Source organism: Pleurodeles waltl, chromosome 4_2 (assembly GCF_031143425.1).
Source record: "Pleurodeles waltl isolate 20211129_DDA chromosome 4_2, aPleWal1.hap1.20221129, whole genome shotgun sequence".
Lineage (NCBI taxonomy): Eukaryota > Metazoa > Chordata > Amphibia > Caudata > Salamandridae > Pleurodeles > Pleurodeles waltl.
In genome coordinates this window covers 447,080,760-447,104,051 of record NC_090443.1, presented here as the reverse complement: position 1 = coordinate 447,104,051, position 23,292 = coordinate 447,080,760, and the positions used below count along the sequence as shown (strand labels likewise).

General features: G+C 47.2%; 1 protein-coding gene across 16 annotated transcripts in view; it reads left to right on the top strand.

Moving 5' to 3' along the window:
• Positions 1–23,292, top strand: part of DSN1 (DSN1 component of MIS12 kinetochore complex) — a 304,146-nt gene that overhangs the window by 220,476 nt on the left and 60,378 nt on the right. For all 16 annotated transcript variants that reach the window (XM_069231754.1, XM_069231763.1, XM_069231764.1 and 13 more), the window contains one exon: positions 4,771–4,830. In XM_069231754.1, coding sequence (XP_069087855.1) covers positions 4,771–4,830 — 60 coding nt within the window. The remainder of the gene's footprint in view (positions 1–4,770; positions 4,831–23,292) is intronic.

Genomic DNA, 23,292 nt, shown 5'->3' with positions numbered 1-23,292 from the left:
CATTTGCTCTTCAAAATTGATTCTAAAAAGACCTTGAGTTAATTTTGCGCTTCCTGGATTTGGTGCTGTAAGTCTTTGTGCGTTGTTGCATCCTGGGAGGATTGACTTTGGGCTTGCAGAGTATGGAGTTTATCCTCAAGAGACTCTATTCTGGTTCTGGTTCTCTTAGCTCTGAAAGCAGCATAGCTAATCAGTTTTCCGTGAATAAAGGCCTTATACGCTTCCCAGACCGTGGCTATTGATGCGGAGCCTAAATTAATCTCAAAGAATTCCTTAGAGTCCCTTTTCAACTTTAAAACAATCTCTTCTTCCCCCAAAAGAGAGCGATCCAGTGTCCATCTAGTGCATGTATGAGAGTCAGCAAAGTTTATAACCAACTGAACAGCTGAATGGTCTGAGAGATGATTAGGCTGGTGAGAAATTCTCATTAAATTATTTCGAAGTTTTGCATTTATCAGGAAAAAAAACAATTCTGGAAGCATGCCCAAGTTTCTTATTCTGGAAAGTGAACTCCTTAGTCTGTCCCATTCTGTTTCACCAAGGGTCAATCAGACCAAAGTTTTCCATTATGTTATGCAAGCAGGTTCTCATATTAGGTGTACTTTATACGGTCGGTCTGGAGGTAGACCTATCTAAGGAGGGATTAAGCAAAACATTAAAGTCCCCGCCGACTATTATCAAGGTCTGAGCTCTTCCAATCAGTTGCTCGTATAGATCCCTGAGTGGGCACAAGTCGTCCACGTTGGGGCCGTAATAGGGAACCAGAGTGTGTTGGACTCCTCCTAACTTGACATTTGCCACGATCCATCTCCCCTTAGGATCAGCACTGACATCTGTCAGCTGACTTCGAACTTTACTCTTTACAATAATTGCTACCCCTTTCACGTTGCAGGATTGATTAGTACAAGCAAAGTGGGTGATCCACTTTTGTGACTTAAGAATACTCATCCACTCCTCATATCTTAGATGGATCTCCTGCAGGAGAATGATCTGGCTATCAGATAGTCTTAGGAACTCAAGAATTCTCCTCCTTCCGCTGCTCACTCTAAGGCCATTTACATTTCAAGTCAGAATTGTAAGTTTAAAAGTATCGCTGGGTCCCATCCTCATGTCTTTATCCAGATAAAGAACTTTTGTCTAACCCCAACAGTTGTACAATCATGCGAGAACTCATGTTTTTTCATTTTTCCCCATCTGCTCCCCACCCAGTGTGACATTAGTTGAATCGTTAAAACACGTGACACACTACCCTTCCCAGAACCCTCCCTGAAACCAATTTGGGTGGCTCATACTACCCATTGGGCCTCAGCCCTCCGCAGCTCGCTGGCTCTCCCATTTTATCTGATCCATCAAAACCCTAGCTTCTTGGGGATCACGAAAATTATACATTTTGTGTTTTCCACATTACCCGCAAGGTGGCAGGGAACGTCAATTGTGGAGTAGCACCCAGCGACTTAAAATTCTGCCTACCCTTCCCCAGCTCCCAGCGTCGATCTAACGTTGCCCTGGACATATCAGATCTTATTAGGAATGACCAACCCTCATGCCGAAAGCCCTGGACTTTGAGAGCTTCTGCAAGAATCAATTATTTTACTCAATATGAATTGAAATTAACCAGAACCTTTCTAGGTACCTCCTTGTTAGGATTTCTCTTGAACGAGTCCCGGTGGACTCTCTGAATTTCCAAGGCCAAATCTAGGGAGGTCACTGTCGGGATATGGTCTTTAATCAAGGATATTATAAAGTCTTCAATATTGTCTCCTTCCGCCCCTTCTGGAATATTCAAGAATCTGAGGTTATTCCTCCTGCAGTGATTTTCCAAAGATTCTAGTTTCTCTCTCAGCTCCTTCTCACTTCGCTTCAGCATTTGGACCTCATGAGTGTTCAACTCCACATCTACCTGTAGTGTACAGATAGAGGACTCCATAACCCCTAGCCTCTTCGTTAAATAATTAGTGATTTTTGCATCGAGACCATCACAGAGCCCCAGGATTTTAGATTGATTGGATTCAGAGACAGCAAATTTGTCTCTCATGTAGTTATGACTGGAGAAGGGAATCCATGTGGGATGCACTAGTTCTTTCAGACTCTACTTCGTGCGGAAAGCAGACACCCCCTGACTGTGTCCTGTTCTGCCTCCTGCATAGTTGGGCTATGCGATAAAACAGATTGGGGGGGGGGGACTCTTGCCATATTAGCAAAATTCACAGCCGTATTTACCAAGGAAGTGGGCGCAGATTATAGAATGCCGGACTGGTCTAGTACTTTAAAGAAGGACCTAAGGGATGGAGTAACTTTGAGTCGCCCAGTGGTAGACCTTGCAGTAAGTTTAGCTAGTGGGGCTTGATATTCTAGAGGAGAAACCCCTCCCTCAGTTCGTGGATGAGGGGGCAAAAATAGTAAAGAGGCTTTACCTTTATTAGCGCACTTCCTCCTTACCCCAGGACCCGGTAGAGACAGCGCTGATGAAGCTGGAAGAGAAGCTGGAGGGTCCAACCCGGGCTTTGAAGAATGCAGCTTTTGCCCCCGTAACCGAGTTCTGGCCCAGATGGGCGCCTGGGGGTCATGCAGGAGGGCTGGTGATGGAAGGCCTGGGGCGTAAAATGGTGTTGGCAAACGTCATTGATGCGAGGGAGCTCCAAAGCCTGCTTCCCCTGGAGATCCTAATTCAGCCTAGGCAGAGCCAAGCACAACCCTGTGCTGACTCTGCCTCTGCTGCCCTGGAAGTAAAAACTGGCCGTCGCCCCTCTATGTCGGCAAAGCGACCAGGCTTCTTGAATCCAGCATGGAGGGAGTGGCGGCTCGAAGGGGGCCCCTAAACACGGAGTGCCCATCAGCCGCGGGTGCCAGGTAGGTAGAAAAAAAAGAAAAAAGCAAACTGAAGCTCGTCCCCGAAGCAGGGGAGCCGGCGATGCAGCGAGCGGAGGGCTGAGACCGCGGTCTGCGCGCTTCAGCGGGCCGCCATGTTCCCTTCAGTCCTCTGACATGATTGATACATATTTTTTTGGGAACAAGTGGGCAAGTCGATCTTGTCTATTACATAAAGGCATTGAAATGAGATAACCCTACCAATGGTTGTATTTGGACTATATGAGGTTACCGAGAGGAGTTTGCACAACAGATTGGAGAGACCTCTGAGGCATCTCTCTTTTTATTTGGTTTTGATAGCCCGGTGGGAAATATGCATTAAGTGGATCTCTAGTTTCCCCCCCTACCCCCAGGGATTGGCTGTTGGCACCTAAGAGAATCTCTGACTTAGATTGTAGTAATGGTTCGGATAGGTGCCTTAGAATGTGGGAACCCTTTTTGGCTTTCTCTAGAACCATCTCCTCCAGGCATCAGGATAGTGTGAATTAATTAGATACCACCCGACTTAACTCCTGAGATCTGATTCTGGTAAGAGTCCAATGATTAAGTCTTAAGACCGAACAGCTAGGAGGATGGGGGCGGACTAGTTCTGCCCCCTCCCCTAAGGCTGATGGGGGCCACTCGTTCCTTTAGTGTCGCTGGAGTACCAGAGCAATGACCAAGGCTGGGGCATGCTGCGATTTCTCTTGTCTGTCTTTTGTTACATATGAGGACTCAAAAAATAAATAAATAAAAATAATGCTTGTGATGTACTGACTCCCGATGTAAAGGTTAAAATAAGACTGATGTATTTATCTAAGATGTGCTAGTTGCAGACTGAGGGAACCCCGATGAGCGAACTACAATGCAGTGGTGGCACAAACAATAGGCATACAGAGTTGTGAGAAAAAGTGCCAGACTCGATGTGGTTAGAAGCAAGGAATAAGAGAAATGTAAACGCAGCTGTAAAATCCGACCATTCCCCCATAAAGCAAATTCTACACAACCATTGTTAAATACACAAAGAAATTATGAAATACATTTTTACTGATTTTTCTGTGTGCCCTAACGCAGTTAAAAGAATGATTAGGCTGATGTCAAATTGAGTATTGCACCAGCTCAAGCTGCATTGTGGTTGGTATTTTGGACGTGTTCTTTCGAGCTGCGCACTGTTGCCTACAGAGCAGCACCTTGTTATGCACCCAGAGGTTGATAATTAACTGAAAGTTGAAGAAGCCTGCTCGTGTGTCCTCAGTTTCCCCTTTGTTAACAAAAACTCACAGCCAGATTATCTCAGTAAGGGAGAAGTAGTACTCAACAGTTGCACTTCTCCCAGCATGGTATAAGATGTAGCTTCTTTTCATTAATTATCTGAATGAGACAGAAAACAGTTGTAGTGTCATCAACTCATTCCAGTAGCCAGTTTTCCTCTTGTTACACCCCCCGTGCTAGTTCCCAGTATCTATGTGAAAGCAATAGACACACAAGCAGCCTTGGCGATTTGCCACTACTGTCAGCTGTCACTTCACCGCTTTCATGCCAGAAAAAGCAACTTTGAAGAGAAAAAAGAAAGGGTCTTGCTGATCAGCCAAACTTTTCACCCGCTTCTTTTTGAATTTGGCTGAGAGGAAGTCTGAATGCTGCATGGAGGAAACCCTTGATCGAAATGGACATTGATCTTTACTCTGAAGACGTGTTAAAAATATCTAACTGCATTAGATTTTAGTTTTCTTCTCTGTGCTTATGTGTTCTTTGACGTCTTTTGGTTTTAGCTTCTCCATTTCAGATATCAAAACCTATTTCTACAAAGGAAAGGATATTTATTGTTTGAAATTTGAAGGCTATATGGCTTACCAAAGTATCTTTTTTGAACCTGTGTTAAAGTAAAAGTTTGTCTAATGCTTTTTTTCTTTTTGTGTCTAGCACACCAACAAATCCCGCCCTGGAGGATGCAAAAGCTCAAATACGAGAATATATTGAAAGGTAGTACTTTTCATTCTTCAGTAATGTGAGGAGAAAGTATTGTTTGTTTCTGCAACTCACCTGGTCTTTAAATTGTAGCCTTCAAGCTAGAAACAAAAATTTACTTGTTTTTTGCAGTGAAAATTGCAATCTGACTCACCTTCACTTCTAAAAAGTGTGGCTGGTTCGTAAATTATAACAGCGTATCTGTTATATAATGTAAAAAATATACCCTTGTTGTACAGTACTGGGATCTGATCTCCAGAAGCACGTAGTCGGTGCTACTGTTGTGAGATCATCAATGATTTAGCTCATAAATGTTCTAGATGAAGAAGAAGGAACTACTGTGTTGTAATGAAACACTGATGCAAGGAAGGCAATATAAAGGGAGATTTATTGTCATAAGATTATCCAACCCATAAATCGATCCGTGCTCCGTCTCTCTCCTCAACCGATCTCCAGCTCAACCGTCCCTCACCTGGAACCTTCACGTCTCCAGGCTCCAGAATATTGATCCTGGAACTCAGGAGAATGCGAGGTTCCAGGCCTAGCTCAAGCTAGTAACAAGAACATCACAACACATCCCCTTCCCTTACATTAATAACTCTATGCCAATACAAGAATGCCAAAGGAGGAAAAATACAGTGTTAAAACAGCAATACAACAACAAAAAGTCAAGATATATAGTCTTTCATCCAGACTGGTTTGGAATGTAATCTGGATGAAACATTTGTACGTGGTAACTCTTTAGATATCCCCAAGAAACGATTTTCTTTAAAATCTTTCAAGGTAGAGGAACCCTCTGTACCCGTCCATCTCGTAATTCTGGACATGCTCCATGCATCCCCATTATCGAGAATCACAATATTTTTCTTTACTGTTCTGATACGGAAAGGACCTTTGAACGATGTTTTACCTTTGGCTTTAAAACACGGGTTCTTCACCCACACCAGGTCACCTACCCTCCACATCGTTTTAGCAACACAATGCTTGGCATCAAAACGCAACTTGTAATTACGTTGGTACTCCTCTTGGAGACCGGGTGCTTTATCAAATTTTTCCTGATCCAGATCAACCCGAGCTAAAGTGTTACTGAACCATGCTGGGAACAATTTAGTACAACCCAACCTTCCCCTCATGTACTCAAAAGGAGTTATATTTGTAATACTATTTGGAGTGTTACGATGTGCCCACCACAAATCTCTCAGAAGATTAGCTAAGGGAGTCCTGCTTCCAATAGCTTCTTGCACACAAGCTTTCACCATTCTATTCATACGCTCTGCTAAACCATTGGCTTGTGGCAGATACAATGCTGTCCTCAAGTGTGCAATGGCAAGGGAATCCAGGAAATGCTTCATGTCATGTGATGTCAATTGTACTCCATTATCCGTAACTAAATGACTAGGTATACCCTCTTTAGAGAACTCTTCCTCCAGAAACTCAATTACCGTACGGGTATCAATTGAGTTCACACATTTGGTCACCACCCATTTAGACGCATAATCCACCATAAGTATAACATAACGTTCATTCGGTGGTAAAAGATGGAAAGGACCCATGACATCTAGTCCTAATTTCACCCAGGGTTTTTCCGGAATCTCAACAGGGGAAAGCGGCGCTCTCACCACAACCTTGCTTTTGTCATTTTGTGCACAACTCATGCAATCTTTTACAACAGCCTCAACCTCACTGTCCAACCCTGGCCACCAATAAATGGCTCTAAGTCTGGATTTGGTTAAACTTCTGCCCAAATGCCCTTCATGAGCCAGATTCAAAATTTTGTTCCTCACCCCTTTAGGAGGTATAGATTTGTTTCCCCTAAATAACTCATTACCATTTAAGGAAAGTTCATCTCTCACATTCCAATAGCCTCTCAAAGAGTCAGGCATGTCCCTAACCTCAGGCCACCCTTTAACAATGAACTCTCCAAGTTTTTTCCTTTCCAAGTCTCTCTCCACTGCCAATTTCCACTCCTTTTCGCTGAGGGCCATCTCTCTAACCCAACTAATAGTAACCTCATCTTCAACCTCCTCACAACTGTCCACCGAAGAACGTGACAAATAATCAGCCACAATATTTTTCGGCCCAGGCACATATTCTACAACAAAGTTATATTCTAACAACCCCTCTGTCCACCTTCGTATTCTCGGGGTCAGCCCTTCATTTTTCCTAGGAGAGAAAATTTGGACAAGAGGTCTGTGATCTGTCCTCACCACAAAAGGTAAACCCCACAAGTAAAATTTAAAATGCTTGACAGCCCACATGCAGGCAAGAGCCTCTCTCTCTATGACCGAATAGTGTTGTTCAGCTTCCTTGAGAGATCGTGACGCAAAAGCTATTACTCTCTCCTCTTGACCTACCCTCTGGACAAGAACAGCCCCCAAGCCTTTGATGCTAGCATCAGTGTACAAGTACGTTTTTGCACACACATTAAAATGCCCTAAGGTGGGCATCCTCCCAATACAGTTCTTTACAAAAGAGAAAGCAGTCATGCAGTCATTCTCCCAAACGAACTCACAACCCTTCTTCAAAAGTGCTCTCAAAGGTTGTGTCACGCTAGAAAAGTTGGGGATAAATTTAGAGTAGTATTCTGCCAACCCTAGGAATGACCTTACATGATCTTTGTCTCTGGGTTCAGGTGCATGAGTTATAGATTCAACAAGTTCCAACTTCGGTCTGATCCCATCGCCAGAAATAGTATGCCCCAGGTATGTCACCGAAGTAACTCCAAACTTACATTTTTCCCTCTTAACAGTAAGACCAGCCTCTGCTAAACTGCACAAAACTTTCCTTAATACCTTGTCGTGATCAACTACTGTTTTACCATGAACCAATATATCATCCTGGAAACACAACGTTCCAGATATCCCTTCCAAAAAAATTTTCATGACTCGTTGGAAACACGCGGCTGCAGAAGCCAGGCCAAAAGGCATCCTCAGAAATTGGTAAGCCCCTAAAGGTGTAATAAAAGAGGTGAGATGTCTGGACTCAGGGTGCAAAACAATTTGATGATAAGCTGAGGATAAGTCCAGAACACTAAACACCCTCGACCCACCTAGGCACGACAACTCTTCTGTTATATTGGGTAAAGGTTGACGATCTATCCATATGTGCTTATTAAGATCTCTGAGGTCCACACACATGCGGATGCTTTTCCCATTATCTTTGGGTGCCAATACAACCGGGGCCAACCACTCCGAAGATTCTATCTCCTCAATTACTCCGGCATTAAGTAATCTGTCTAGTTCCATTTTGAGAGGTTCCAACATCAACCTAGGTACTCTTCTGACTTTATGAACAACCGGCACTGCATTTTTTTTAAAAATAATCTTGTGTTCAAAATTTGACAGGCAACCTAACTTCTCACTAAACACACTAGGGAATTCCTTCCAAATCTCCATCAAATCGTCCCCATTGCTTACCACCATAACTTGGTTATCAGAATTGGGATCTAATTTAATACCCATGTCCCGTTGGTGTCGCCATCCTAACAAATTGTTACCACGTTTAGCTACATAGACCTTTCCCATGGTAACTTTATCTTGGAACTGAATCTTCATGACCCTATACCCAATCACCTCTATTCTGGTACCTCCATAACTGACTGGATTGATGTCAGGTTTGACAAGGGAGCCTATAGATGCCCCGAAAATATCCTGCCAGTTCTTATCACCAACCATGGTGTAGGGAGATCCCGAGTCTGCTAAAACTGTAACCGTTCTATTATCCAGTTTAATAGTACACTCAGGCATGATCACAGGACCCTCATCTACTATGCCAGTATTGTGCTCAATACAGTCAATCTCCTGCCCCACATACAATACCATCTTGTTGACATCTTCAGTGATACAATCTATATTGCTACTATCATTGTTGCAAACTCTAGCATAATGTCCCTTCTTCCCGCACTTCCTACACAATGAATTTCGTGCAAAACAATTAGGACTATTTGCTGCATGACCTGCATTGCCACAGCGGTAACAACGCAAACATTTAATGTCTCTTCTTTTCTTGGATGGATGCTTGTGCTTTACTACTACTGTTAACCCTAAGGACTTCTTCCTGGGTCCTAGGTACATGCACAGTAGAGAGACTGTCCCCTTCCGTATGATTCATTTCTTTGATCCAGTTGCTAGTACTCTCCATTCCTTCTACAATGGCAATCGCCTCTCTCAAGTCAGGGTTCTTTGTCAAAAGTTTCTCTTGAACCTTTTTGTTATTGGTGCAACGCACAAGTTGGTCACGAATAAGAGAGTCTGTAATTTCACCAAAATCACATGTGCGTGCTAATGTGCGTAGGGCTGCTACAAAATTCCCTACGCTTTCAGTATTACCCTGAGACCTGGCGAAAAATGTATGTCTTTCTAACACCACATTGAGTTTGGACTCAAAATGTGCAGCTAGGATAACCACCGACATCTCATAAACGTCTCTGGGTTCACCATCCGCCCCACCAATAGACAAAGGTTCCAGGCTGTCATATATATTTCTGCCTTCAATTCCCAGATTATGTAGAAGAACTGCTTGTTTCCTGGCTGGAGAGAACTTTTCCCCACCAATGGATATTATATATGAATCAAAAAGATTTTTCCATTGTTTCCATGGAAGAATGGGGTCACCTTTGTCCGATAAGAAAGAAGGTGGTTGTGACATTGTAGGTGTAGCCATGGTAAAACAATGGTCAGGCTTGGAAAAGACAAATAACAAAAGTTAGATACAGCCCAGTAGTTAATCAAAACCCCTAGAGAAAGTATATAAGTTCATCTCAAACGGAGGCGTATAATAATCCACCACTGTAAGCAGAAAAACAAAATTATTACAATCCAGTTTCCTCCTGGGGAACACTTTGCAACTTCCTGGTAAAAACTGTGGCGTAAAAGTTGCAGTCTAGTTGTTTTCTCTTTTTTTTTTCCTTTCCCTACTCTTCACTTCCTGCCGAAACCGGAACAAAAAAGAAGCGGTCTAGCTTCTAGATTGCGGTCGTGACGCGAGAATAAGCGTGTTCTCTGTGCTCTCAGCACACAGAGGAGAGCGCGAGGGTGCGCGAGAGAAAGCGCGAGCCTCACCAAGAATAACGGCAGTCCGATGTTCCAGAAATAAAACAAAGCCCCGGAGGCACTCACACGGCAGGACCAGACGAAACTTGAACTGACAACCTCAGCCTTCAGGTCCACACGAAAAGAAGACAGCTGACGGTAGCGCGAATCCAGAATTACTAGAAGCTTCCACGCAGAAGGTAAGTTCGTGGGTTCAGGGTTGGTTGGTGACTCGTCGCCAGTGTTGTAATGAAACACTGATGCAAGGAAGGCAATATAAAGGGAGATTTATTGTCATAAGATTATCCAACCCATAAATCGATCCGTGCTCCGTCTCTCTCCTCAACCGATCTCCAGCTCAACCGTCCCTCACCTGGAACCTTCACGTCTCCAGGCTCCAGAATATTGATCCTGGAACTCAGGAGAATGCGAGGTTCCAGGCCTAGCTCAAGCTAGTAACAAGAACATCACAACATACTGTTAGGAAGGCAGTGGAATGTAGACATGAATATCATCTACTTTATAGTACCTGACTATCGTGCCTTGTCTGATTCTACTGTCTAAAATGGTTTAATGTTGCAGAAGAAGGAATTATTTAGGTAGATTTTTAGTTGCAATGTTAGTAGGGGAAGGCGCACATTATTAGGCACAACTTACAGCTTATTTGCAGTCGGAGGCAAAGGACTAATCAGGGGTGACTCAGTGGTGGAGACAGCTTGGACAAAGGTATCAGTGGACTTTTGCTGGTTTCTCTGCCAAGGTGGGAAAGCCCCAGTTGCGATAGTTGTCATGATTTGCTTCAGTTGCTGGGATAACAGAGGCCAATACAAATGTGGTCAAATCATGTGAATATGCCATGTCAGATGATGTGAATATTAAAGATCTGTCTCAAAACGAATCTCTCATTGACCAGCGTTGTGGGTGTGTTCCTCTTGTAGTATTGTTTAGCAGGATTTTGTGATCATAGATAAAGAGCAGGCATTGATCCAAGTTGCACATTATTCCTCGAAAGCTGCATCAATATTCTGCATATATTACATTACCCTACATAATAGAGATGAGTTTGAAATAGTGGTACTCTGGGAATTTCAGCACAAGCAATGTAGTTGTTTTCATGACTTTGAATCTGTGTTGATAATTACAATACCTTCACCTCTCTAAGATTTGTTGGAAGGCAGTAGTTAGTAAGTGTGATTTCCAAGTGTCAATCCTTCAGGTCTCTGTGAAGGGGAGGAGGTGAATGCTGTCTGTTGGACCTGGCTTTTTGACAGGGTCATCCCCAAACTTTTTGCCTCCTTCCTCCTATTTTTTCTGACCTGTTGTTGTTGGCTTTTGACCTCTGGGCACTTTACCACTGCTAACCAGTGCTAAAGTGCATATGCTCTCTGTGTAAATGGTACTATTGATTGGTTTATCCATGATTGACTATTTAATTTACTTGTAAGTCCCTAGTAGAGTGCACTACATGTGCCTAGGGCATGTAGATTAAATGCTACTAGTGGGCCTGCAGCACTGGTTGTGCCACCCACTTCAGTAGCCCCTTAACCTTGTCTCGGGACTGCCATTGCAAGGCCTGTGTGTGCCGTTTCACTGCCACTTCGACTTGGCATTTAAAGGTACTTGCCAAGTCTAGAACTCCCCTTTTTCTATACATAAGTCACCCCTAATGTGTGCCCTAGGTAACCCCTAGAGCAGGGTGCTGGGTGGGTAAAAGGCAGGACATGTACTTGTGTGGTTATATGTCCTGGTAGTGTAAAACTCCTAAATTCGTTTTTACACTACTGTGAGGCCTGCTCCCTTCATAGGCTAACATTGGGGCTGCCCTCATACATTGTTGAAGTGGCAGCTGCTGATCTGAAAGGAGCAGGAAGGTCATATTTAGTATGGCCAGAGTGGTAATATAAAATCCTGCTGACTGGTGAAGTCGGATTTAATATTACTATTCTAGAAATGCCACTTTTAGAAAGTGAGCATTTCTTTGCACTAAAACCTTGTTGTGCCCTTCAATCCACGTCTGGCTAGGTTTAGTTGACAGCTCCTTGTGCATTCACTCAGACACACCCCAAACACAGGGTACTTAGCCTCACTTGCATACATCTGCATTTTGAATGGGTCTTCCTGGGCTGGGAGGGTGGAGGGCCTGCCCTCACACAAAGGACTGCCACACCCCCTACTGGGACTCTGGCAGACAGGATTGAACTGAAAGGGGGCTTGGTGCATTTCTTAGACACTCTTTGAAGTCACCCCTACTTCAAAGGCACAACTTAGTATAAAACAGGGCCTCTGCCCTACCTCATCAGACACTTGCTGGAGAAGAAACCTGAACCAGAAACTACATCCTGCCAAGAAGAACTGCCTGGCTGCTCAAAGGACTCACCTGTCTGCTTTTCTACAAAGGACTGCTGCCTTTCTGTTGGCCTGCTGCCTTGCTGAACTCTTGTCTGGCTGTAAAAGTGCTCTCCAAGGGCTTGGATAGAGCTTGCCTCCTGTTCCCTGAAGTCTCAGGACCAAAAAGACTTATCTCTTCCACTTGGACGCTCCGTGCGCCGAAATTTTCGACGCACAGCTTGTTCCGCGGCAAGAAAAACGCCGCACACCGACACTGATCGACGCGACGCCTTCGGGACGACCGAAACTTTGACGCACGGCCTCGCAAGGACAACGCCGCCCGACTTCCCTGGAGAAATCGACGCGACGCCTGCCGTGAGATCAAAACTTTGACGCATGGCCTCGCAAGGACAACGCCGCCCGACTTCCAAGGAGAAATCGACGCGACGCCTGCCGTGAGATCAAAACTTTGACGCACGACCTCGCAAGGACAACGCCGCCCGACTCCCCAGGAGAAATCGACGCAACGCCTGCCGTGAGATCGAAACTTCGACACGCAGCCCCGCAGAACGACGCGCAGCCGGAAAACAAGCAGGAAAATCCACGCACAGACCCGGGACATCTGGTACTCCCCGCGATCCACAGAAAGAGACTGTCCGCACGCCAGTAAACGACGCACGACTCCCCGTGTGGAAAATAACGACGCAAGTCCGTGTGTGCTGAGGAGAAATCGACGCACACACCAGTTCTCCACGTATCTCTTCTCCTGTGGCCCTCTGAGGAGATTTTCCACCAGAAACCAGGTACTTTGTGTTTGAAAGAGACTTTGTTTGCTTTCTAAAGACTTAAGACACTTTATATCACTTTTCAGTGATATCTTTACAAATTCATATTGCAACTTTGATCGTTTTGACCTGAAAATACCCAGATAAATATTATATATTTTTCTAAACACAGTGTGGTGTATTTTTGTGGTGTTATACTATGGTGTTGTATGATTTATTGCACAAATGCTTTACACATTGCCTTCTAAGTTAAGCCTGACTGCTCGTGCCAAGCTACCAGAGGGTGGGCACAGGCTGATTTTGGATTGTGTGTGACTTACCCTGACTAGAGTGAGGGTTCTTGCTTGGACAGAGGGCAACCTGACTGCCAACCAAAAACCCAATTTCTAACATTGGTGATCAGCGGTGAGGATAGGACTTGTGTTTGTGCAGTGACATACAGTAGCTAAGTATTTCACTACCTACCCACAGTGGAAGGTCAACTTGATTTTTCATCTTTTTTTGCCTTTGGTTCTCTGATGTCCTCCTGGATATACTATTGATATTTTGGACTTTGGATTTTGGTTTTTGCCAGTAAGACTTTATCAGCAATGAGATTGCTTACCTGCTCACTCTTTGTGAGGAGGCTTTGCAGAAAATGGGGCCTTCTTGTATCAAGGAAATCTACTAAGATGGAAATGCTACATGCCTACATAGTCTGGGGGGAAGAAAGATGGGCAGAGAGAGAGGCAGAAAAAAACCAAATTACTAAGTACCCCTCAGATGAGGAGGGGGACTGCTCAAATGAGGAGGAAGACTACTCAGATGAGGAAAGAGAACCAGTGAGAGATGAATGGCTCCTAGCTCTAGAGCGGTGTATGGAAGAGCTAGATGAGCAGCTTGAAAGGGCTGAGGCACCAAGACTCTTAGCCCTGGAAGAAGAAAGGACTACAGCTCAAGAGCTGAGCTGTGAAGAGCTGAAACTGGAGGCCGGAAGGGCTGAGTCCAGTTCAGATGGTGGCAGCAAAAATCTTGCATCCAGTACTGCTGAAGAAGGGCACAAGCCCAGAGATGTGGTGCCCAACTTGAAGAAGGGAGTTGACACACCCCAGGTGGTTCAAAGGTATGAGGTAGTTCCCGTTATGCACAGGGTCCCTGAGAAGGATTGGGGAACTGGCACAGGGAGTCATATTCCTACTGGGGGGAGGGACACTTTACTGGCTCTAGCAGAGAGTGACAGAGAAAAGGGTTTCCCCCTGGTGGACGTCCTGGATATAGTGTAGAGACATCCCAGAAGAGTATGGGTTGAGTGTCAGGGACAGTCGGATACTGTCTCACCAGTCTCAGAAGGGTGATGTAGAGTGCTTTTTCAAGGTTGAGTCACTGGATGGTTGGGTGAAGGGTACTGTGGTTAATACATGTGAAGGGCAGAGTGATGTAATTGCTGGAGAGCATATGTCTGGTCCTTATTTTCCAGAGCTACGCCAACACCAGGTGGAGTGTGAGTTCTCTGACCCCAGGGAGCTTACAATGGAGGCAGACTTCTGGGTGAGTACCAGGGAGTCTGAAGAGGCATTTGGGGGTGCTCCTGAAGGGAGTGGTCTAGGTGGTTCCCAACCAAGTGAGGTGGGAGAGGATTGTAGTGTCCCAGGTAGGTCCCAGGTCCTAGAGGGTTCCATGAGGGAACACCAGGAGGGAAGCCTAGCCTGTACCGTAGGGCCACCTTTTGAGGGAAGCCCCGCAGTGTCAGAAGAACTTGGGGGGGTGACTGTAGCCAGCATCCCAACAGTTCTGGTGTCTGGCAGTACCACTCCTAGTGAGGGGGTGCAGAAGTCCAGACATAGGGTTGAGAGGGGGTTCCAGACCCCAGTGGAGGACCTTGAGAGTCAGGGGTCAGCTGCTCTGAGAGCAGAGCCCCCCAGGAATGACCCAGGTGAAACTGTTTCTGGTTTGGGGGAAACCCAGACTCTGCCGGATGGGCAGAGGTCGGGAGACCTGCGCCAACCAGACTCTTGTGTGGCCCTTGGGGACGGTGTGTCCCTTGTGGGGGGTGAGAGTGCCCCCCAGGAAGTCCTGGCATGCCAGGCAAAGATTCAACCTCAGGGTGGTGACTCTGGGTTGGATGGCCAGGTTCAGAGGTTAAACTCTGACCTGGTGGGGGGTAGGTGTGCCCCCCAAAAAGTCCTGGCGTGCCAGGCAGTTGTCCAACCTCAGGGTGTTGACTCTGGGTTGGATGGCCAGGTTCAGAGGTTAAACTCTGACCTTATGGGAGGTAGGTGTGCCTCCCAGAAAGTCCTGGTGTGCCAGGCAATTGCCCAACCTCAGGGTGGTGACCCTGGGTTGGAGAACCAGGCTCAGAGGTTAAACTCTGACCTGGTGGGAGGTAGGGATGCCTCCCTGGAAGTCCTGGCCTGCCAGGCAATGGTTCAACCTCAGGGTGGTGACTCTGGGTTGGCTAACCAGGTTCAGAGGATAAACTCTGACCTGTTGGGGGGTAGGTGTGCCCCCAGAAAGTCCTGGTATGCCAGGCAATGGTTCAACCTCAGGGTGGTGACTCTGGGTTGGATACCCAGGTTCAGAGGTTAACCTCTGACCTGGTGGGAGGTAGGTGTGCCTCCCAGGAAGTCCTGCTATGCCAGGCAATTGTCCAACCTCAGGGTGTTGACTCTGGGTTGGATGGCCAGGTTCAGAGGTTAACCCCTGACCTGGTGGGGGGTAGGTGTGCCCCCCAGAAAGTCCTGGCGTGCCAGGCAATTGTTCAACCTCAGGGTGGTGACCCTGGGTTGGAGAACCAGGTTCAGAGGTTAACCTCTGACCTGGTGGGAGGTAGGTGTGCCTCCCAGAAAGTCCTGGTGTGCCAGGCAGTTGCCCAACCTCAGGGTGGTGACCCTAGGTTGGAGAACCAGGTTCAGAGGTTAAACTCTGACCTGGTGGAGGGTCAGTGTGCCCTCCAGGAAGTCCTGGCGTGCCAGGCAATTGTTCAACTTCAGGGTGGTGACTCTGAGTTGAATGGTCAGGTGCAGAGGTTAAACTCTGACCTGGTGGGGGGTAGGTGTGCCTCCCAGAAAGTCCTTGTTTGCTAGGTAGTGATCCAGTCTGAGGGTACAGACCCTGGGCTGGAAGACCAGGTTCAGGGTGTCCCCCCCGGACCTGGAGGGAGGGGCTACTGATAACAGTGCCCCTACCATGTTGTCTTCTGAGGAGGCCACTCCTAGTTGGAGGGTGCTGGACCCCAGAAGGGAGGGCAGGGGGAGGGAAGCCTCACCCCGGGCCCTAGTCCAACCTGAAGGTACAGACCCCATGTTGGAGGGCCAGTTGCAGGTTAACAGCCCTGCACTGGTGGAGGAATGGTACAGGGCGACTTCTATAAGCACCCTGACCATGTTGGACTCTGGGGGTACCGCTCCAGGAGGGAGGGTACAGACCCCCAGAGGGGAGGACCAGGTTCAGGCTATCATCCCTGACCTGGTGGAAGGGAGAGTGGTTAAAGGGTGCCCAGCACCTGGGGCTACTGCCGCCCACTCGCCACAGTGGTGGGAGAGCTTTGAGAGGCCTGGGGCCTGGCTCTCATCCCTGGCAGCTGTCAGTAACCACTGTGGCTTGCTGTCCGGGTGGACAGAGTTATCCCTGGGGGGGGGGGGGGGGGGGGGGGCACAAGTGTTACACCCCGGGGGTAGAGTGGGCAACACCACTCTGTTGGTCATGGTGGTACTATCCTGCTCCTGGGATACATCTGTGAGCAAAGTAAGGTTAGGTGCTGCACAGATGGGATCCGCAGGTAAGGAGAAAGGCTCCCCATGGGTTAGCTTAGTGGGCCCTGAGAGTATGGACAGAGGGATCCAATTGGAGTCAGGAAGGCGAAGAACTAGAGCATGCCCCTGCTGTTGTGGGCCTGGGTCCTTGTTCTGTCGCCTCAAACAGGGAAGTACATCAGGATAGTGATTGTTCTCCCCTGGCTTTAGGCTGGTGGGGGGTCATGTTGGACCTTGCTTTTTGATAGGGTCATCCCAAAACTTTTTGCCTCCTTCCTCCTATTTGTTCTGACCTGTTGTTGTTGGCTTTTGACCTCTGGGCACTTTACCACTGCTAACCAGTGCTAAAGTGCATATGCTCTCTGTGTAAATGGTACTATTGATTGGTTTATCCATGATTGACTATTTAATTTACTTGTAAGTCCCTAGTAGAGTGCACTACATGTGCCTAGGGCATGTAGATTAAATGCTACTAGTGGGCCTGCAGCACTGGTTGTGCCACCCACTTCAGTAGCCCCTTAACCTTGTCTCGGGACTGCCATTGCAAGGCCTGTGTGTGCCGTTTCACTGCCACTTCGACTTGGCATTTAAAGGTACTTGCCAAGTCTAGAACTCCCCTTTTTCTATACATAAGTCACCCCTAATGTGTGCCCTAGGTAACCCCTAGAGCAGGGTGCTGGGTGGGTAAAAGGCAGGACATGTACTTGTGTGGTTATATGTCCTGGTAGTGTAAAACTCCTAAATTCGTTTTTACACTACTGTGAGGCCTGCTCCCTTCATAGGCTAACATTGGGGCTGCCCTCATACATTGTTGAAGTGGCAGCTGCTGATCTGAAAGGAGCAGGAAGGTCATATTTAGTATGGCCAGAGTGGTAATATAAAATCCTGCTGACTGGTGAAGTCGGATTTAATATTACTATTCTAGAAATGCCACTTTTAGAAAGTGAGCATTTCTTTGCACTAAAACCTTGTTGTGCCCTTCAATCCACGTCTGGCTAGGTTTAGTTGACAGCTCCTTGTGCATTCACTCAGACACACCCCAAACACAGGGTACTTAGCCTCACTTGCATACATCTGCATTTTGAATGGGTCTTCCTGGGCTGGGAGGGTGGAGGGCCTGCCCTCACACAAAGGACTGCCACACCCCCTACTGGGACTCTGGCAGACAGGATTGAACTGAAAGGGGGCTTGGTGCATTTCTTAGTCACTCTTTGAAGTCACCCCCACTTCAAAGGCACAACTTAGTATAAAACAGGACCTCTGCCCTACCTCATCAGACACTTGCTGGAGAAGAAACCTGAACCAGAAACTACATCCTGCCAAGAAGAACTGCCTGGCTGCTCAAAGGACTCACCTGTCTGCTTTTCTACAAAGGACTGCTGCCTTTCTGTTGGCCTGCTGCCTTGCTGAACTCTTGTCTGGCTGTAAAAGTGCTCTCCAAGGGCTTGGATAGAGCTTGCCTCCTGTTCCCTGAAGTCTCAGGACCAAAAAGACTTCTCTCTTCCACTTGGACGCTCCGTGCGCCGAAATTTTCGACGCACAGCTTGTTCCGCGGCAAGAAAAACGCCGCACACCGACGCTGATCGACGCGACGCCTTCGGGACGACCGAAACTTTGACGCACGGCCTCGCAAGGACAACGCCGCCCGACTTCCCCGGAGAAATCGACGCGACGCCTGCCGTGAGATCAAAACTTTGACGCACGGCCTCGCAAGGAAAACGCCGCCCGACTTCCAAGGAGAAATCGACGCAACGCCTGCCGTGAGATCAAAACTTTGACGCACGGCCTCGCAAGGACAACGCCGCCCGACTCCCCAGGAGAAATCGACGCGACGCCTGCCGTGAGATCGAAACTTCGACGCGCAGCCCCGCAGAACGACGCGCAGCCGGAAAACAAGCAGGAAAATCCACACACAGACCCGGGACATCTGGTACTCCCCGCGATCCACAGAAAGAGACTGTCCGCGCACTGGAAAACGACGCACGACTCCCCGCGTGGAAAATAACAACGCAAGTCCGTGTGTGTTGAGGAGAAATCGACGCACACACCAGTTCTCCGCGTATCTCTTCTCCTGTGGCCCTCTGAGGAGATTTTCCACCAGAAACCAGGTACTTTGTGCTTGAAAGAGACTTTGTTTGCTTTCTAAAGACTTAAGACACTTTATATCACTTTTCAGTGATATCTTTACAAATTCATATTGCAACTTTGATCGTTTTGACCTGAAAATACCCAGATAAATATTATATATTTTTCTAAACACTGTGTGTTGTATTTTTGTGGTGTTATACTATGGTGTTGTATGATTTATTGCACAAATGCTTTACACATTGCCTTCTAAGTTAAGCCTGACTGCTCGTGCCAAGCTACCAGAGGGTGGGCACAGGCTGATTTTGGATTGTGTGTGACTTACCCTGACTAGAGTGAGGGTTCTTGCTTGGACAGAGGGCAACCTGACTGCCAACCAAAAACCCCATTTCTAACACTGTCATTAAAAGGTTTACAGATATTGTGCTCATGGCCTTGAAGAGGTGGATGTAACCAGCTGTGAAACGCAACAGTCACTAATGATTATAGAATGACAACAAGGGTTTTCAGAGTGAGAGGATATTGGACTTTCAAGTAGAATTGATTTAGAAAGCTGGCTCTTAAAGTATATCGAAAAAGAGATATGCTGTGTAAAGAGTCCAGGTAACCGCTTAGTAGTGGGCAGGGCTTGCTTTCAAAATCCCAAGTGCTCTATTTGTGGTAGGGTGATCAAGCAGTTTAGGCTAATCAAAGGGGAGTGTTAGACGTTTGCTGCATACAAACAGTCAATAAATGACACACACACACTCAATAAGGAGCTCTCCGCCAATTTAGAAAGATAACACGTTTTTATATATTTTTAACACCAAGAACTTTGTTATAGGGTAAGTAGTTTTTTAAATTTCGCAGTTTTGAAGTATACAGCAAATTCACTTGAATTGACTTCAATGTGGTTATGTTATCTTATGGTAAAAGAACCTTATACTTCATATGGGTACTTGGCAATGACTTACAGGACTGTTCTTCTCGAGTTAAGGTAAGTATGGGGCAAGGTCCAAAGCACCACCAACAGATCACCTGGTTCGGCTCTGGGGCATCCAGGTGCAGAGGTGCTTTTCAGCATTGGGTGCCTTAATGTTATTCTATGGGAAAGAAACATATACTGCATACGGATACTTAACGACTTACAAGAGGGTCCTTCTGGAGTAAAGGTAAGTATGGGGTAAGGTCCAAGGCACCACCAACTGATCACTTCGGGAGGCACTGGGGCGTCCGGATGCAGAGTTGCTTTACAGCATCTGTTGTCCCATTCACTTTAATGGGAAGCAGTCCTGAGGAAAAGAGGATGCAAGTGAGGACTGAGTGACCCATCTTGCTGAACCCAAAGGGGGGCTGAGGTCTCAAGGGTCTTGGGCACACAGGACCATAGGGAGGGTAAGCTGCGGAGTCCAGAAGCTGCAGAGAAGTCCTTGGAGCCGTGCAGATGATGTCCCACATCAGTCGCCAGGTTGCAGTTGGTCAGTGGTCAGAAGGGCCACCAACAAGCCTTGGCAAATGCAAGTTGGAGCAAAAGAAGAGTTGCAGAGCTGAAGAAGATCATCAAGGTCCAGGGACTCGACCCTAGGAGGGGAGTCCAGGCTGACCCGCAGCAGTGAGGAAAGTCAGCAGAAGCAGTTGCGGCCTCCACAGGCAACCCACTAGCACAGTAAGTGGCAGTGAGGCCTTATCACCATGCCTCGAGAGGAGTCACACTGCCTGGAGCAGCAGAGACGAGACTGGATGATGGATGAAGTGCTGGAGGCCGGGGCTACTTGGAGCCTGAAGATCCTTTGGAGCAGGAGTCAACAAGCCTTAGTTGCTGCAAGGGTCGCTGTGCACAGGGGTACTGTCCTGCAAGGAGAGCCAAGGGCTCACTGTCTCCATAAATGGACATAGGGCAGAGATGACCAAGGGGACCACTCCAGCCACCACCTGTGCTGCAGGACCCACCCTGTTCCAGAGGAGGGCAGTTCCACGCAGCCGGACTTCGTTGCTTTAGCTGTCTGCAGATGCAGGGGGAGTGACTCCTTCTCTCCAAGGGAGATTCCTTCTTGCTTTTTGGTGCATCTGAAGTCTTGCTGACCCCAGAGGATGGTCAGCTGTGGAAATGTTGCAGTTGCTGGAAGGAGCCAGGGAAACAATGTTGCAAGTTGAGATTATCTTGGGAATTGCAGTCTTGTCGGTTCCTGAAGTGTCAAGTTGTGGTTCTGGTGGCCAGAAGCAGAAGAGATCGATGCAGAGGAGTCCTGGTGGAGTCTTGCATGCTGAATCTTGGGACCCGCCCTCAAGGGAGTCCCTAAATAGCCCTAACAGGGAGCTTGGTCACTTTGCACAGTGACCACCTATCAGAGGGAGTCACTGACATCACCTGCCTGACCTGGCCACTCAGATGCTCCCAGAGGTCCCTGCACATCTTGTTTTCAAGATGGCAGAATCAAGAGGCCACTTTTAGGAGCTCTGAGCACCACCCCTAGGGTGGTGATGGACAGGGGGGTGGTTACTCCCCTTTACTTTGTCCAATTTCATGCCAGAGCACGGACTGGGGATCCCTGGACTGGTACAAACTGGTTTATGCAAGGAGGGCACCAAATGTGCTCTTCAAAACAAACCTGTGGCCTGGGAAGGCTACCCCTCCCCAGCCTTGTAACACCTATTTACAAGGGAGCGGGTGTTGCCTCCCGACGAAACTCCTTTGTTCTGCTTTCCCCTGCCTGAGCTGGTTAAGCCGTAGGAGGGCAGAAACCTGTCTGAGGGGCTGCAGCAGCGCAGACTGCTTGCAAACCCTGAAAGACTGGTAGGAGCAATACTGGGGGTCCTCTAAGGAGCCCCCAGAATGCAGGGAATCATGCCACCAATACTGGCATTAGTTGGGGTATGAGTCTGACATGTTTGATACCAAACATGCCTAGATTCGGAGTTACCATTATGTAGCTGGACACAGTGGCCAGTGCACGGGTAAAAATGCCTTCCCTGCACGTACGAAGTCCAGTGCATTGGAACAGGAGTTCGTAGGGGCACCTCTGCTCATGCAGAGGTGCCCTCACACACAGGAACCTGCACCCTTCCTTCTGGGCTAGGAGGGCCTACCATAGGGGTGACTTACGGTGAGTTGGTGCAGTGACCAGTAGTGAAAAGGTGCATGCACCTTTTCACACAGACTACAATGGCAGGCCTACAGACATAGTTTGCATGGTGGACCCTTGGTGTACCAATGCCCTGGGTACACAAGTACCATATACTAGGGATTTACAGGGGTACACCAGTATGCCAATAGTGCGGTGTAAAGGGTACCAAGACAAATTAGGAGGAGAGAGTGCAGTCTCTGGGGTCCTAGTTAGCGGGATCCCAGAGCAGACAATCTGAACATACTGATAAACAGGCAAAAAGTGGTGATAACCATGCCAAAAAGAGTGACTTTCCTACAGTGGGCATCACCCTGTCCTAGAGTTTCTAATTTCACCACAACCAAGATGGTAAAATCCTAATCTTCAGGTAGCTCTCCTCCTTAGGGGTGTGACTAGCCTGGAGGTGTAACACGCTTCCTAGCATAGCTAATTTCCCACTTGTCCTGGTGCCAAATGGGCCTCAGAACAGGAGGTAGCATCCTGCAGGTTTTGGGGAAGCCAGGCTGACATGTCAAAGTCGGTGTGCTCTTTGAAGCTCCCTGCCTTGACATGCTAATTTACTAGCCTTCCAGCTGAAGGGTATGTAAGCACCTCCTGGCAGAGCAAGCATTGTTGACCTCTGAGAGCAAGGCCCTCACCTCCTAGGGGTCAGAAAGTCATCTGTGGTGTCAGACTGGGCAGGACCAGTCAGCCAGCACACTAAAAGACTAGTAGAGTTTAGGGGTACCTCTAAGGTTCCCTCTGGGTGCATATATTAATAAATTATTCACTGGAATCAGTGTGGGTTTATTAATATGAGGTGTTTGATACCAAATTCCATATGTTTCAGTCAAGCCACTCGTTTTTACCATTGCTGAGAACATACGTTAAGCTGGCCTCCCTTTTCACCGCTAATAAACTAGACATCACGGGCATATCTGCTCATGCAGATATGTCCTCACGTGAAATATAATGCACCCTGCCTCAAAGGCCTGCTGTAGGGGTGACTTACTTACATTAAATGCAGTGACTTTGGCAAGGCACTGAGGAGCGTGCCATGTCATGTTTTTGCTTCATGGTTTGCATCGTGTCACACAGCATGCAATTTCACTCTCTGTTGAATTTGTGTGTGGGTCCCTTGGGGTGGCATAAGATATGCTGCAGCCCTTAGGGACCCTCTTTAGTACCCATGCTTTGGGTACCAGGGGTGCCATTTACTAAGGACTTACAGAGATGCTAAAGTCTTTTGGCAATTGTGTTATAATTAGACATCTCCTTGTTTTAAGGAAAGAGTACTGGCACTGAGGTCTGGTTGGCAGGCTTCAGTGTACTGTCAGAGTTAAAAAAATAAAAAAAATAAAAAAAACAGCGTTCAGTACCTCTAAAGGAGACAAAAAGTGGGGGGACAGCTGCAAAGAAGTCCAGTTTCCTACAG